We start from the raw sequence: 15843 nt of genomic DNA, 5'->3' as shown, positions 1-15843 counted from the left end.
CCAGTGACCTTGGCTTTTTAGAAGGTCTTGTGCAGCTGATGGACATTCCTGTAGGCCCTACCTGCTCTAAAAGCTCGGCTGTGCCTGATGGGGACATGATTTGTGTTGTGGTGTGTAGTAGGATCCCACCTGAATTAGGAGCAGGGGTGTTGTTGTTGCCCTCAGGAAATAAGGAAGTGTACGGGGAATGTCAGTCTTTGATTCTTTGTAGAAGTGCTGGTGAAGAAGGCAGAAGTAGAGCTATTTTCAGTCAGTAGTCCATCCAGAATTCCCCATTTATCCAAGTATGGATGCTCATTTTCTCTCCAGTATTTGTTTTTTTCATGCTGAGATGCGATACTTTCAGTAGATGAAATCGAATTTAAATATGTTCAGGATAACAAACAGGATAGAAAATAATTAGGTTGAGTAAGGAACTGTTCCACTTGTTATGAAACTGTGTGAAAGTATTTGGCTTACCAGGGTACAAAATACTTGTAGAATTTGGGGCTGTGTTGGGAAAACACTGTTACATGTTCCTTCATGAGGAGGAAAAATCAACTATGCTCAATTAAGGTATCCTTTTAAAGTAAGGTCCTCTTCATCATGTGTTCCTTGAAGCAATTGATCTCAGTAGCTGATATAATGCATTTAAGTGTATTGCTTTAAGAGGGCTTTCAGAAAACATGTATTCCTAAATTTGTCCCTTAGCTTTGTGAAAGTTAAGAACATTAGGAGCAAGGAGAACCACAGCCCATCATGTCAAGAGTGAGCTGCTGAGGTTTTTGTCTGCCTTGGAGGCAGAAGGGAGTTGTTATTGCAGGGTTAGTGGTCACAAGAGTGTAGGGTGCAGGAGGGATGGACTGGAATGGTGCTCAGCAATCCACGTGGGCTCTCTCCTCTACAGTAAGATTTACCTTTCATTCTGTTTCACTTTTAATTTTGAGAAAGATAGTTTTGCTTTTCAGATGTGATTGATCTCACTGGAGATGATAAAGATGATCTTCAGAGGGCAATTGCCTTGAGTTTGGAGGAATCAAACAGGGCATTCAGGGAGACTGGAATAACAGATGAGGAACAAGCCATTAGCAGGTAAACAACCAACTTATATAAAGCAGAAATTAAATTAAAGAGTTGGAGATTGGCCTGTATTGCTTTTTTAAACTTTTAACAAATAATAACTTGTTTACTTTTACTTGTGCTACTGATATGCCTGGCTTCAGGATGCTGCTTTAATGTATTGTATGTTCTACACTGGAAAATAGTGTATTATGTGTGGACTAGGATTTAATAAAATGTTTCATATTTTTGTATTTCTTTAAATATGGAGGAAGTGGATGGAGATAGAGAATGTGTGGTCATATTTAAATAGGAACTAAACCCAAAAGTTTCTCTTGTGTAACAGGTAAAAAGCAACAAAACCAAAATATAAATTAAGAAGCTAATAAATACTTTGTCCTGTTTTTTGCAATTTTCATTTTACAATAACATTTTCTTCCCTCTTTGCTAAGGATGAGATTGAGGGAGTGGGTATTAATATTGTGACTTGAGGACACTAAGAGCAGATGAAGAATGTTATTAACCTATTTAACAAGTAAGATTTATAGGCTTTGAGTGAAATTCTGGATTTTAAGTTTTATAAACATAACTCTCAGTTTGGGTGTGATAAGAGTCTTTCAGTTAACTTTTGGTCAGATTTCATGATAACTTTTTGTACAGTGTATGTTTTTTGGTAATGTTGATACAATTATGAAATATTTGGGACTTGAACTAAGCCTGGGTGTAGGGTTGTGTGGGAGGGATGTTGTTTCTCGTTTTCCATCTGTCACTGGCCTTGGGAGGAATGTTGAGTTTTTCATTTGTGGCTGGCCTTGTTCTAAGGGAAACAGGCAATGATTTGATCCTTGATAGGAGGCAAAGTACTACCTCCTCGTAAAAGACCAATTTTATAAAAGAATAATTTAGATGGGGGAGATTAACCATGATATTTTTTTTCCTCAGTTCACTGTGTTTGACAGGCTAAATGACTTATTAGAAAATTCCATTTCTGAGAATATGGATATTTTATTACTTTATTTGTATTACTTTATCAACAGTAGTTTTCTTTTCCCTTTTGAAAAATAAATATGCTAATTGTGAGGATAAATATATTCCTCTACCTCTCCATTTGTGATAAAAGATATCTTGTTATATGAATTTAAGATAGCATATTTTAGGAGGGAAGGGTGGGATGAAAGGGGTTTATATGCTCATTAACAACTGGAAGAAGGATTTAAGGGGTTGTTTTTTTCTAAAACCTCAGTATGTGCATGTATGCAAGAGGATGGTGGAAGTTCTGTCCAGTTTTTTTCAGAAGGTCAGCTCTTGCATGTTCCTTTTTGAAGGGCAGAATTGCTGTAATTACAGAGTTGTGATTTAAGCAGTCACTCAGAGAGATGGACCTATTTCTGGAGATGGAAAATTTTCTCCCTCTTTTTCTTTACCCAAGCCTTGACTGCTTCTGCTGTGCTCAATTCTTTGTAGCCTTGAAGATTTAGGATTTTTGCTGTAGACTTTGTTTTTTACTTTTGAAACTAAATTCCTCCCCCCCCACCATTTGGTCCTACCTTAGCCCATACTATTATTAGTATTATAAATACTTAGTATTGAAGTATTATAAATACTTTTAACTTAAATTACAGTGTATATCTTTCTGGCTGCAGAAAATAACAAAGGATGACCTTTTTCTGTGTGTACAAAGGCATCTAGACAATCTGGTTATTTGCTGAGAAAAAGTTGGTCCTATGAAATAGAGACTCAGATCTAATTGCAAAATTGCACAGAGTAACATGTGCAATGTCAAATGAAGGGCTTGTTGCAGGTCATATCCTCCTTGGTGCACTGCACCACATTTTCTATGCTTGCTGGAGGGTTCTTTGGATCATTTATTGCACAAATTCATTTCACAAAGCCGTGCAAAAATATTCACTGGAGGATCCATAGTATTTCATGACACAAGGAAGGGAATGGGACTTTGCTTGTGAATGGAGGCAGAGAAGAATGAGGATCTTGAAGGTTTTGGCAGCATTGAGACATTAGATCAACTCAGTAATTTAGCAAGAAGCACCCTAAGCTGATGACAGATTATGTCAGTGTAGAACAAATATAGGAAATTCAGAGTTCTTGAATTCTTAATCCAAACTGTTCAATCATTTTCCTTAAGGGCAGAATTTAGACTGGTTTTATTACAAAAAGACAAAAGAAAAAAAACACCCCACTTTGTAGTTAACACCCCAGAGAAGAATGTTGGCATTCCTACAGAAAGTGCATGAGCTGTGCAGAACTTCACAAAACAAAAAATAGAACACTGTGGTTGTAAACAAGTCAAGCTACAGCCATTTACTTTTGATTTTCTAGATAAAACAAGAAGCAAAAATCAAATAGGAGGTCAATAATAAGCAAATTTAAACAGTGAAATTGTTTCATTTAAAAAAATGTAGGCCATGTGCATATTTAAATAGTTTTTGCTATGGTGGATATTTTTTTCAGAGGTATTCGTGGTGGTTTGGAACCTAATTTGTGCAGATTTTGTTAGGGTTTCCAAGGGAGAATTAATGGAATTTCTTGACTTGTGTAATTAATGTTGTAATGCATGTAGAAGTTGTCTTCCTGAATGTAATTGCTTTAAACCTAGTGAGGACAGATGTGATTACTGTGTAGGTGTTGAGAGAGTGCATCTGAAGTGTCCGAGCTGAACATCTTGTACATGGCACGTTTCAATTCTTTTCCTGTTTCCTCTTTAAATCTCCTAGAGAAATGTGCTTGATCAGTGTATTTCCTGTTGTGAAGAAGTTTCTCCTCTTTGTATTCCTTTTTGTGGATTGAAGTCTGAAGCTGGTGGAAGAGGGCTTCACTAGGGAAGCCAGTGAGATATTGCTGGAAGGAGAAGTCAGCTGTGGCTGTGGTACTGCCCCAATAAAATTCAGTCCGACTGCCAGTGCATAAGGGATGTGCACAGCCCCTGGGCTTTTTTTAAATCAGGGTCATTGAAACTGCTTGAGACTCTGCACTGTGGTTAGGCATTGTGTGTGTAGATCCAAGGTGGAGTTGCAGAATGTTGTAGAGTCAGGGATATCTTCCTGGATGTCCAGCTGTAAGACAGTCCCAGTACAAATACCTTCCTATGCTCTTTTAGCTGAGTAAGCTGCCAGAGAGGGCTTTTCTGCAGCATGCTGAGTGGGCTTGCTTAGAGTGTGGTTTGACAGAATCTTTGTGCCCTGGACTTGCCTTGCTGCGGGGTTTTTGCTTTGTCTGGTGAACCCCCTGCAGTTCTGCAAAGGTGCTTGGCTGTGCCCATCTTGTTACAGAGAAATGAAACACTGCTTTCAAGTGTCATGCCAAGCCTGGCATTAATTAACCCTTGCTACAGCATTTCCCTCCAAACAGGATTCCAGCCCTTGGAGGTGTGGAAGCTGTAGGTCCTGTGAGTTTGGGGGGTTGTCAAACTCTGCCCTCAGCTAGCTGATGGCTCTGTGCTGAGACTGTGCTGTTGGCCCCAAGAGTCACCAGGTGGGGTTTCAGCTCTGTCATCAAAATTGCTAAATCCTTGTCATAGCTCTCTGGAAGGATGCTTGTTTTGTCAAGCAGTGTGAGATTCTTGATCTAGGTGATGTCCCAAATTTGTGACACTATGAATGTAAGACAGTGAGCATTTTATATGAGATATCCTCACTGTGCTAGTAAATACATTTATTTATGTAGCATTCTAGCTGATCATTAGCTTCCTGTTTGCTGTGCTTATTGCACTTTATTTCACTTTTCATTTTTGATTTAACTGCATCACAGCTATCATTATGTTGGAAAATTAATTCAGCAGATAAAATGTGCAGTTATTGCATGTGCTCTCTGAGGAAAGATAATGTTATAGGTAGATTAAAGAATAATAGAAAAATACCATGATGCCTTCAGAAACAAATACTTTATTAACATGTGGAAACACGTTTTAGGTCGAGCTAGAGGAGAGTAAATCCCTTACCTGCTAAAGAAACACAAACTCAAAATACAAAGAAATTTTAGTAGGTAATTAAGCTGATGAATGGTAATGCTCACAGGATCAGGGAACTATTTCAGTTTGAGAGTATTTATTTTTCTGAACTTGAATCTTAAAATACCTTGAAATATTCTTGAACTTCTGGAGAGAACAAAAAAAGAGGAGTTTGGGTTTTTTACCTGAAACACAAGTGGTGTGAAGTAGGTATTGTAATCCTGTTACAACATCATTTAAATTTATTCCAGTCTGCCAATCTTCCTGTCAGCTTTAAAGGTCCCTTCAATTTAGTTTAAACAAGATTTTAAGCAATTCTACTTTCATGACAAGTTATTTGAACTATGTGTGGCATTTTTTTAATGTCACATTGACCAGCTTTTGCTCTCAAACCAAGATACGTAGGTCATCCAATAATTTTGAAAGACTGTATTAGTGAAAAGGGAAATTAAATTGACTGTTTCTTTATATTTTTGGGGTTTTTTAGTAAAAAAAAGTATCAGAGAAGACACTTAGAACAATCAGGGTCAGGTTCCATCTCTGTGCAATGTTTGAAGATATGTCAGAACAGAAACTCTTAGTGGATTATATGCCTGTCCTTTCAATGCTGTTTACAGGGTGCTGTAAAAAATAAATTGATTAATCCTTAGGAAATTACTAGATTTAGGTTCTTTCTGAGACAGATACAAAAGTGGTATTTGTGTCAAATGGTCTCTCAGATTTAGAATGCCTCTCCTTTACTGTATTTTTTCTGACGTAAGTATCAATGACAAATTAGTATGTTCCCCAGAACAGTTATCTTCAGTAAATTCATATGATATTTCATAGTTCTTGGTAAGATAGCTTTTCTTTCTTTGATAGGAACATAGCTTGAAATAAAGATGTAGGTAGGAAATGGAGAGATTATGAGGAGGGGGGTTGTCTGTTTCTATGTTTTTTTCTAAGATGTTCAAACTTTATCCTTTAGGAGCTCCCTTTACAGGCCAACCTAAATCTGCCTTTTTTTGGTGCTTAGTGACTTGAGAACTGAGAGGGGTCAACTCTTCATGCTGCTCAGACTGCTTAATGCTTGTGGTGCAGCCTGTGAAATCCTGTGCTTGGTGTTGGACAGGAGCTCAGCCTTTTGTCTGAGGGTTGGACTGGATGGTTGGAAACAGTGACTGTTGTGTCAGTAGTGCCCAAGCCAGACTCTTGGCTTAAGAGCTAGAGCCACTGTTACAGGACCTCAGTGCATCCATCTCCATCTTTCTCTTTAGAATACACCTACCACAAATTACTTTTAAGGTGTATTTTGTCACCAGGCTAAGCCACCTGTTGATACAGAAATAATGTATCAGATGAGGCTTGAGTTGGAGATCTTCACAGCCATCAGATCCTATTGTCATGTGAAATATGGATAATCAGCATAAATCACACAGGAACAGTTTCCAGCAAAGAAAGTGGTCATTGAAGCATACAATTAAAATGTTGGGTGGCATTTGAAAAATTGCAGGGAGAAGACTTTCCATGGCTCATAAAGTAATTACTTGCCATGTAAAGTGATTAACACAGTTGTATAAGCTGCAAGAAGGAAAAACTAAGAAAACTGCCTTCATTTTTGAAAGCTGCCTTGCTAGCTTTGGCTTCCTGTCAGTAAACAAAAGATTGGTGACTTTGTGCTTCACATAGCAATAAAAGCATTTGAGGATGAAAGCATCGTACTATTAGTGCCACCTAAAATTTGTCCATCCTGTTTGAACCTGGTTCTTAAATAATTGATGACTTGTAGACTTTTATCTAGAGCTCTCACAGGAGATTCATGCACTCACCGATAGGATTTTCCAAAAGGTAATATGGAATTGCTGTAGCATAGCTAAAAGTAAAATAGCATTTTTGGAGACATGTTATTGCATATAATATAATATATAATATATATTACATATAATATAATATATAATATATAATATATATTGCATATAATATAATATATAATGCATATAATATATATAATTTTGCATATATTTCTCAGCAACAATAAGTGAATGATGTCATTATGATGTCTGTATTGCTACCTGCATATATTTTACTACTTGGTGGGGTGGTGGGTTTTTTTTTTATTTGTTTTTCTGGGGTCTTAGCTTTTTTTCTCACATTTTTCCCTCCCTTCTGTTCTCAAAGAGTTCTAGAAGCCAGTATTGCAGAAAATAAGGCGAGTTTAAAGAGGACACATCCAGAGGTATGGAGTGACTCTCCAAACCCTTATGATCGAAAGCGACAGGACAACTGCCCAGTAGGATTAAAGAATGTTGGCAACACGTGCTGGTTTAGTGCTGTCATTCAGGTAAGCACTCTGCATTGTATCTGTTGGGAGGTGAGTCAGCTCATTTTAAGTGAATAATTTAAAATAATCTTTTTTCCTGGGAAGTTTGGGCCACTGCAAGAGATAAGTTTGTGCATTATTTATTTATTGCATCTCTTAATGTGTCTATCTCTAAGTCAGATTGAAGTGTAGAAGGTGCTGGTAGCATATATAAGTGAAGCTTCAAAATGTTTCTTATTATGAAGAAGACAAGGAGTTGACTCTCTGAAGATCCTGGGTGTATGCAGCTCATGCTATCATCAGTGACAGTTGTGTCTGCTGCAGATACCCTCCTCAGGATGAGGATGTGCACACAGCCTTTCTGAAAGGCAAGGAAATCTCTGGATTGCAGTTTGTGGTTCCCATGGGAAACTTCAATAAACATCCTGACCCTTGCTGGGTCCAACACAGCAGGACACAAACAAACTAGATTTCTGAAGGGCATGAGGAATAGCTTCTTGGTATGAGCACTGATGGGCCAGCTAGGGGTGATGCACAGCTGAGTCTGCTGTTCCCCAAAAATGAAAGAACTGAAGACGGAGAAATGTGGGTACTCTTTCAACAACCATGAAATAGTGGAGTTCAAGATACTGCTGGGACTGAAAAGGAATAACAGGACCCAGACCCAGTTCAGAAGAGCACACTTTGTCTTTTTCTAGAAGTTGGTGTCTGGGGTTCCATAGGTGGAATTGCAGAGATGCTTAGGAAAGCTAACAGCATTCCTTGATTGCCAGAAGAGTCTGTTCTGCTCTCAGGGAGCTCATTGCCATGCAGGCAGTGTGCAGGGTCTGGAAGCAGAGATGGGCTGCTGAGCAGACTGGAGATGTTGTCCAGGCATGAAGGAATGGTATTAGCAAAGTGCAAGCTGATCTGAGTTGGTGCCTAAAAGGTTGTCTAGGGTAACAAGAAAAGGTTTTGATGTTCTACTGGGCATAAAGGGCTGAGCTAGGAGAATGTGGCTGAATAGAGCAGGTGAGGTTCTCAGTGCTTTGCTTTGCCTCAGTCTTTACCAGTGGGATCTATCTCTAAGACCTCAGACCTGTACATAGTTGAGGGAACTCTGAACAAGGATTTGTGTGCAAACTTGACCCAAACAAGTCCACAAGACCCACTGAGCTGCATCCAGTGGTGATGAGAGACAGAGGGAAGAAGTCTTAGCAAGGCAGCTCTCTCTCATTTTTGCAAAGTCATGGAGAATAAAAGAGGTTTCTGATGTACTTGAGCCAGGCTTTTTAGAGCAGTGCATACTGGGAGGATGAGAGGTAATAGGAGTCATTGAGATAAGGAAGATTAAGCCTGGATATAAAGAAGCATTTTCCTCATAAAGGCAGGCAGGCAGTGGAGGTTGCCCAGAGAGGCTGTGCAGGGTTTGTCAAATCTGGGAAAGTTTTAAGATGCCTGAAAAAAAGCTCTGAGTAGTGTGGTCTGATGTCACAGGTCAATAATGTGAATAACGCTAGTTACTTTAATGACCATCATCTACAAATTCCAGAGTTGCTTTCCACCATGTACCTCACTACACAGCAGTTTTGAAAATAGCTTTTTTCTTACGTAGATACTCAATCTCATATGATATTTCTGTCTGTTCATGCTTGCCAACTCTTGTTGCTAGTACACTGCAGATCTGTTAACTGAGCAAACGTGGTAAAAACTTACTGTCCTTTTTCAATCACTTCTGAATTTTACTTACCAGTGCAGAGTTGGTGAATTTACAGTAACCTACCTTCAGGCTAGAACAGATGGTTGCCTCTCTTTCCTCTCTTAATTTTTGATTGCCTCTTTGTTTGTACCTGGACTTTCCATCTCACCTCACTGGTGCTTAGTTAAAAGCTTTTGTTGAATGAATACTTCCAAAGTTGCCCTGAAATCCCAGTAGACTGCATAAATTGGATTGCTGTTATGCATGTTCTGCTTGACTTGGAGGTTTTTTGGTTTTGTTTGAAGTGGTTCATTTTGTGTGTTGGTTTGGTTTTGTTTTTGTTTTTAATGGGAAGGATTTACTTACCTGCAGGTTCTGTTTAGGTTAATGCTGTAGATCATGAAATTGAAAGATTTCTTTAATTGTTCGATGACCCCCCCACTTCCCACTGTAGTTTTTATGTTCTTTGGCCTCTTTTCTTTCAGCATTTAGGAATCTAACAGATATTTGAATTTTCTGTGTTCCTGGAGATCTTTTGATGTTTCCCTTGTTAATTTCTCCTCCTTTCCTTATTCCATTGCATGCATAGCTCTTTTTGCAGTAGCAGAAACATTGTCTTAACAGAAGCAAACATTTTATTTCCATTAAGATCTCGATGGGGCTAATGTAAACTTGGTGTTTTACCTTCTCTGTTGTGTAATCAGATTTTCCTAGCAGCCCAAAATCTAAAGGACTGATTTTATGTGCATGTGCATTTCTGTTAAAGATTTTTTTATATAGGAAATTGAAAATCTTTAGATAAATGTTTTTATGGGAACTTAGATTTTTAATTTGTTAATCACAGAGATAAGAGCAGAGGGCTGAGAATGTAAAAACCTATGCTAGACCTATGATCTAATGTTATTTATACCCAGTGTGCAACTTTATACCTTGCAAACAGATTAGAAAGAGACCTAGCTGGTTCTTATGGTCACCAGCCATACCATGTGAAAATCTGTGGTGTCTGGAATTATAATGGCTTGATCCTCAAAGATAGTGAAACTTCTGGAGTTAGGTCTATGGAATGTAATTTAAGCAAACCATTGAAAGATTAATAACTTCAGTTGGTTGAAAATTTAGGGTATTAATATTATCTGTCAGCCAGGAAGATTTATGTTTCCAGCAACCATCCCAGGAAATTTAATGCATGTTAATTTAGAACATTAGCTAATAACATACTTATGTATCCACAGGGCAGATTGACTACTTGGGTTGCATTGACTATGTAGAAATATTTTTTTGCTTTCTTTGGGAGACTTTTGTAACCTGACACATCACATAGGTCAACAATATCTAAATGTTAACTACTGTCAGTCACAATGATATATTGTGTAATATAATCTAAAACTAAATTGCAAAGAAAGAAAAGTCATCCTTCTATTTAAGGCGTGCTTGTTAAGGAGAAAAAAGATTTTGACATTTTGATGCTTTCCTTTTGCAAGGTGTGTTTTTATAGGCACCAATTAACTGACTTAGTGAAATGCAGTCATAAATGGTTTGTGTATTTGCATTAAGAGTATGAAATTCCTGAAGAGACGTTCGTAGTGAGTGACAGCAAGGTTTAACAAGATTCAAACATCACTGGAAATGTTGCCTTTACCCTGTCTTTATTTGTGCTGTAGAGAAATAGGCACATGTGGAAGGCATCCTCTTTTGCACAGGAAGAGGGGAGTCTCTCTTCAGAGAGCTCCAAAATAAAGTTTTGCTTTCAACAGGTACATTCAGCAGTGCTGGAATTAAAAGTAATATTTTTCCCACAGTGTAACTTCTAAAAATCTGCCTTGTTGTTGAGGACTTGATAATAACATGAATTTAAAACTGAGTCCCCAAGACAGTATTTCAAAACAAAACTGTATTAAATCATGTTACCTGCCAAAAAATGAATCAAGTTCCTCAACCTTTTTTCTACCTCTTCTTGAACTTTTAATAAACCTACATTTGGGACAGGAGTTCACCCATGCATGATTTTGCTACTGTTTAGTTAGATGAACATTTATAAAAGGACCCATAAATCTTGAGGCTTTAGAATATTTCTGTGTTGGTTGTGTGTTGTTTTTTTATTTATTAATTTTTAAAAATTCTCATTATTGTAACTACATATGTGCTCTTGAATTAGAATTTAAGACATCAAATTTTTTAAAGAAACAAAACATAGATACACCACTGTATGTTTTTACTTTTCTGCAGCAGATTTTAGTGGCCACTTTGTGAAAAGGTAACATCATGGTTTTTCTTAGCTGTAAGAGTTTACAGCCTGAAAATGGCTTAGAAATAATAAGTTTATGGAGCCTGTGGAGTGGCTCCTTCATCCCATGCTGAGCACAAGTTAAGAGTTTTCAGGACATGGGATGTAGAAAGCAAGTAAGGACAGGACATGGATATGTTGTTGGAATCATATCTTAGGTTTGCTGCCTGTGCAAGTTCTCCCCGAGATGTTTTGGTTTAAGACCCTGCACCAGACAAACTTTATCTTTTGGAGTCCCAAGTGGGGTTCTGGTCATGTACAAGAGGAAATGTCCTGGCAGGTCCTGCCCTGTGGAAAAGGTGCCATGGGAAGTGCCCAGATGGTTCAGAGGATGTCACAGTGTGCCAAGGTAGATTTCTGTGTGTGGGGAAATCAGGGAAGACTGTACTGTGAATGCTGCTGTTTGCTCTTTCTCCAGTGCCATTCCTCATGTACCATGTGCACTCTCTCCCCCTGCCTCATGACTCCCAGAGGGCCAGGTTGCAGCTTCTCCCTTTACCAAATGAGGGATCCCAACAGGACAGCTGGGCTTGCCATCCCCACACGCTTTTCCCTGTGAGTCTGTCAGAGTAGGATTAGGTTTTTTTTCCCCCAAAAGTGCATAGCTTGCTGAATTAAGTCAGCAAGCATAAATCTCCTAGGGTGCTCTTTAACTTTTCTTTTCAGGGTCCCTAACACCACTTCTGGCATTTTACTCTGTTGCATTGTGTTTAGGAGCAGGCTTCTTGTTTTCCTGATGTCAGTGTATTTAGGGTTAGGATCTCCTTTGATCCTAGACTTCTAGTTCTGGGAAGAAATGAACCAACTTGATGGGTGAGAATCAAGCAAATATTTTCTTCCCAGCTGGTAGCTCAGCTACTTGCCAATATTGTTCTCCTTTAAAGCAGCCTACCACAAGTATCTAACTTTTGCATTATTTTATGTTTCTGATTTGTCATGACGGATGGAAAGGATTGTGATGGATGATGTGGTAGTGCATTCATACAAAAAGCCTAGCATTATATTATTAAATGTGGACATTTATACATTGCACATGAGTCCCTTGCTTTGCTGGGCATGCAGTGCCAGGTTGTAGGCTGAAGAACTTTCAGTGTTCAGTCCCCATATGACTTAAAATGGTCATTGATGGAATATTCTCTTGCCACTGTTTTCACTGTGGAACAGCCTGAGGCAGAGGTTGGTGGGGTATATGATAGAAACTGCTCTGTAGAGTTTCATGGCAGAGCAATAATGATGTTGGAAATCCAGTTTCTTGCTTTCCATTCCTCTGTCACTCCCTCTGTTTCTCTGAGAGGTGAACCTGTCCCTTCCAAATTCAGTCATCCTATGATTTTTGCTGACAGGATATTCCTTTTCCTGCTTTTTGTGTTTCTGTAGTCTCTGGCGTCCTCAGGTTGCTTGCATGATATTTCAAACTCTTACCTTACATTTAGTGATTTGTAATATTGCAAAATTTGTTACCAAGGTATGGAAAGCTTTAATGGATCATGGCTTTCCCATAAATGGTTCTTATTTAATTAAAATAAAGGATACAGGATGCATTGTTTAGGTGTGTTATTTAAATTCACATCACTTAATTTGGTCAAGAAGCTGAAAACTTCTGTAACCATGTAAGGAAATGTTGGCTGTGATTTTTTTTTGTCCTAACTTTTTTTTTTTTCCTTGCTTTGACCATGTAGTAGAGGAGTGGCTGGATGGCATTTCTTAGTATGTGCCAAGACACAAGCATAAAGTGAATTCCTCTAGACACATATCATACTTAGCTGTCTTCTGAATTGTAGTAATGTTCTGAGTTTGTTGCTATAAACAAGTAAATGTTCTCTAAATGCAGACTGGTAATTCCATGGTGAGCTGTTTGTTTAAAATGTTGACTTAACCCAAGCCTGCTGGAGGTCTTAGTTTGACTTTCCAGCTCAAACAGTATGCAAGCTGTTTTCCATCTTCTTCCTTGTTGTACCTCAGCATTCTGAAGATGTAAGACATGATAGCTTAAAACTGCAAATTGTACCTAGGTTTTCAGCAGTTTGGAATGCTAATTGGTTGTTGGTTTATAAGTAAAAATGTCCTTTTAGAGGTACTTTCCAAAGCTTTTGAGACGTGGGATTGAATCTGTGATTCTCACTACCACTGTACATGTGGGGTGGTTGTGCTGAAGTTGAGCCATCAGGCAGTGTCATATCTGTCTGAAGAGTTTTTGTTTCAGAGGGGAAGGGCAAAAGAAAACTCCGCTTCCTATACTTTCTCAGTGAAGTTTGAACAGGAACCTGCTCAAGTCCCAGCTTTGAAGCTGCTTTGCTCACTTCCCTTCTGCCTTCCTTAAATGAAATTTTCCAAAGAATGTGAGAGAAACTTTGGACTGTGCCAAATCCTCAGTATATATAAAGAAGTACAGAAGTATGTTTTGGGTGACTTCCTAATTTTCTTAATGCATGTTATTAGTCTCTGTTCTGGAAACAGGATTTACCACTTAACAGGAACAAGACACAAACAGGTGGAGTGGGAGACAACCCCAGAGTAAGTTAGGAGGAGGAGCGGAGTAGAAGGGAGCATTGTGCACAGCAGAATAATTGGTGCAGTAGCAACAAGCAGCCACTTTATGGACTTTGTTTGAGAAAATACTTTGAAGAATATGAACCAAAAAAGGAAAAATAATCAATAAATAGGAAAAGTCTGGAAAGCTTTAAAGAGGAGAAAGAAGTGATTCTCCAAAATTAGAATCAAAGAATGGCCTGGGTTGGAGGAGATCTTAAAGGTTATTTATTATTTGTTTCCAACCCCCTGCCATGGGCAGGGACACCTTCCACTAGACCAGGTTGCTCAGAGCTCCATCCAACCAGGCCTTGAAGACTTCCAGGGATGGGACCTGTGCCAGGTCATCATCATCTTCACAGTTTAGAATGTCTTCCTAATATCTGATCTAAACCTGCTCTGTGAGTGTGAATCCATTCCCTCTTGTCCTATCACTCCAGGATAGTCTCTGTCCCATCTTTCCTGTGGGCTCACTTCAGGTACTGGAAAGCCACAGTTTAGGTCACACTGAAGCCTTCTCTTGTTCAGGCTGAACAATCCCAGTTCTCTCAAGATATAGGGATATAGAGTCCAAAAGCCTTGCAAGTTGGTGAGAAGTAGACTCAGCTGTCAGCTGCTCATATTTTTGCAATATGGAGCTTTGAATGCTAATATTTAATCAGAGAGTATTAAATCACTAATTTGTGCAATATTTACGAGTACTTTTACTTTGAACCTTCGAAATATTGATAACTAGTAAATTTCAAATTCTTCATTCTATTGGAGGAAACATGGCAATGTATGCAAGTAGGACCATACATTCCATAGCTCTGTGTTTTTCTTTGATTTATTAACATGAATCAAATGTTAACAATAATAATACTCAGTCTACCCCATTAAAACTGGCTCTATATACCTTAAATCACCAAAATTGTTTGTAAAGAGAAGTAGGAACACAAATCTAATTTGTTATGTTGGCAGAGGCAAACTATTCCAAATAATATACTTTATGACATAGGGCTATATTTTTGCTTTTTATTATTAGAACAGTAATGATGTATTCACTATTTAAAATTGTTCTCTGCTTGTTACACAGAATGAAGGTAAATATGATCTTGGCTTTTGGCTTTAAAGAAAAAATGAAATAAATAAATAAATGTCAAACTGAAGTGCATAAAAGGCTGCAGATGACTAAATGAGGAAAATGGATATTGTGCTGTGCTAATACACATAAGTTTTCAACTCATACAAGATCATGTTTTAGCTAAATGCCAGTACCTAAAGGAATTTGTTTAGGAGCTCTGTAGGAATGCATGCTTTTCTTTTCTCTTGCCAAGAGTTGCTTTTCAAGCTCTCCTAGTAAGATATATTTAGTTTTTGAGTTTCTTCCCTCTGTCTTGTCTTCCCTCTGTCCTTCCAAGTTTAACCTTTGCAAATTCAGGGGGAATCTGCCTGCCTGTTCATGGTCTTATGCAAACTTATATAAAGGTGATGCATATTAAAAATGCACAGTTCTTGTGGACTTTTGCCTTTTTCTTGTTTTTTTTTTTTTTTTTGTTCTCAGTGCTGGAAACAAATACCAAATTGGAAGTCAAAGAGTACCAAATGTTTTCATTAATCTGTTAGTGAAACAGCTGGTTTTAGTTCCAGATGCTTACAACCTTGGAAGAATCCACCAAAGAGCCTGTCTGAAGCTCTCTGCAGAAGCTTCTTGGGTCATCTTGTACCTGGACTCAGAAGCAGTGTTTTCCTACTCTAACTGTTATTGGTGTCAGTAACTTTATTAATTTAGGACTCTGCTGGTGGCTTTTAATGACCTGTGTTGCATGCCTGACATTTATAGATTTAATATACTGACTAATTTATATTCTTGCAGCACTAATTCTGTTTATATTCTTCATCACTGTTCTTGAATGTTCAGAATTAATTCTTTATTCAGTCAACCTAAATTTTGGCAAGGTCCTTATGTTTGATAATCCTAGACTTTAAGGGGGGGAAAAAGGATAAAGCAGAGTGTTTTAAGGGAAACCCAGACAACTTAGATTCAGAAATTGTGTTTGAACTCAATGTAA

At 38.1% G+C, this 15843-nt stretch overlaps 1 protein-coding gene across 3 annotated transcripts in view; it reads left to right on the top strand.

The window, feature by feature from the left end:
* The window catches only part of USP25 (ubiquitin specific peptidase 25), an 87743-nt gene that overhangs the window by 30355 nt on the left and 41545 nt on the right, over positions 1 to 15843 (top strand). For 2 of the 3 annotated variants that reach the window (XM_063150034.1, XM_063150033.1), the window contains exons 4-5: positions 948 to 1071; positions 7160 to 7322. In XM_063150034.1, the coding sequence (XP_063006104.1) occupies positions 948 to 1071; positions 7160 to 7322 (287 nt within the window). The remainder of the gene's footprint in view (positions 1 to 947; positions 1072 to 7159; positions 7323 to 15843) is intronic. The other variant, XM_063150035.1, reaches the window with a different exon arrangement.

The sequence above is a fragment of the Melospiza melodia genome, chromosome 2 (genome assembly GCF_035770615.1).
Source record: "Melospiza melodia melodia isolate bMelMel2 chromosome 2, bMelMel2.pri, whole genome shotgun sequence".
Lineage (NCBI taxonomy): Eukaryota > Metazoa > Chordata > Aves > Passeriformes > Passerellidae > Melospiza > Melospiza melodia.
This window is presented reverse-complemented; position numbering and strand designations above follow the sequence as displayed.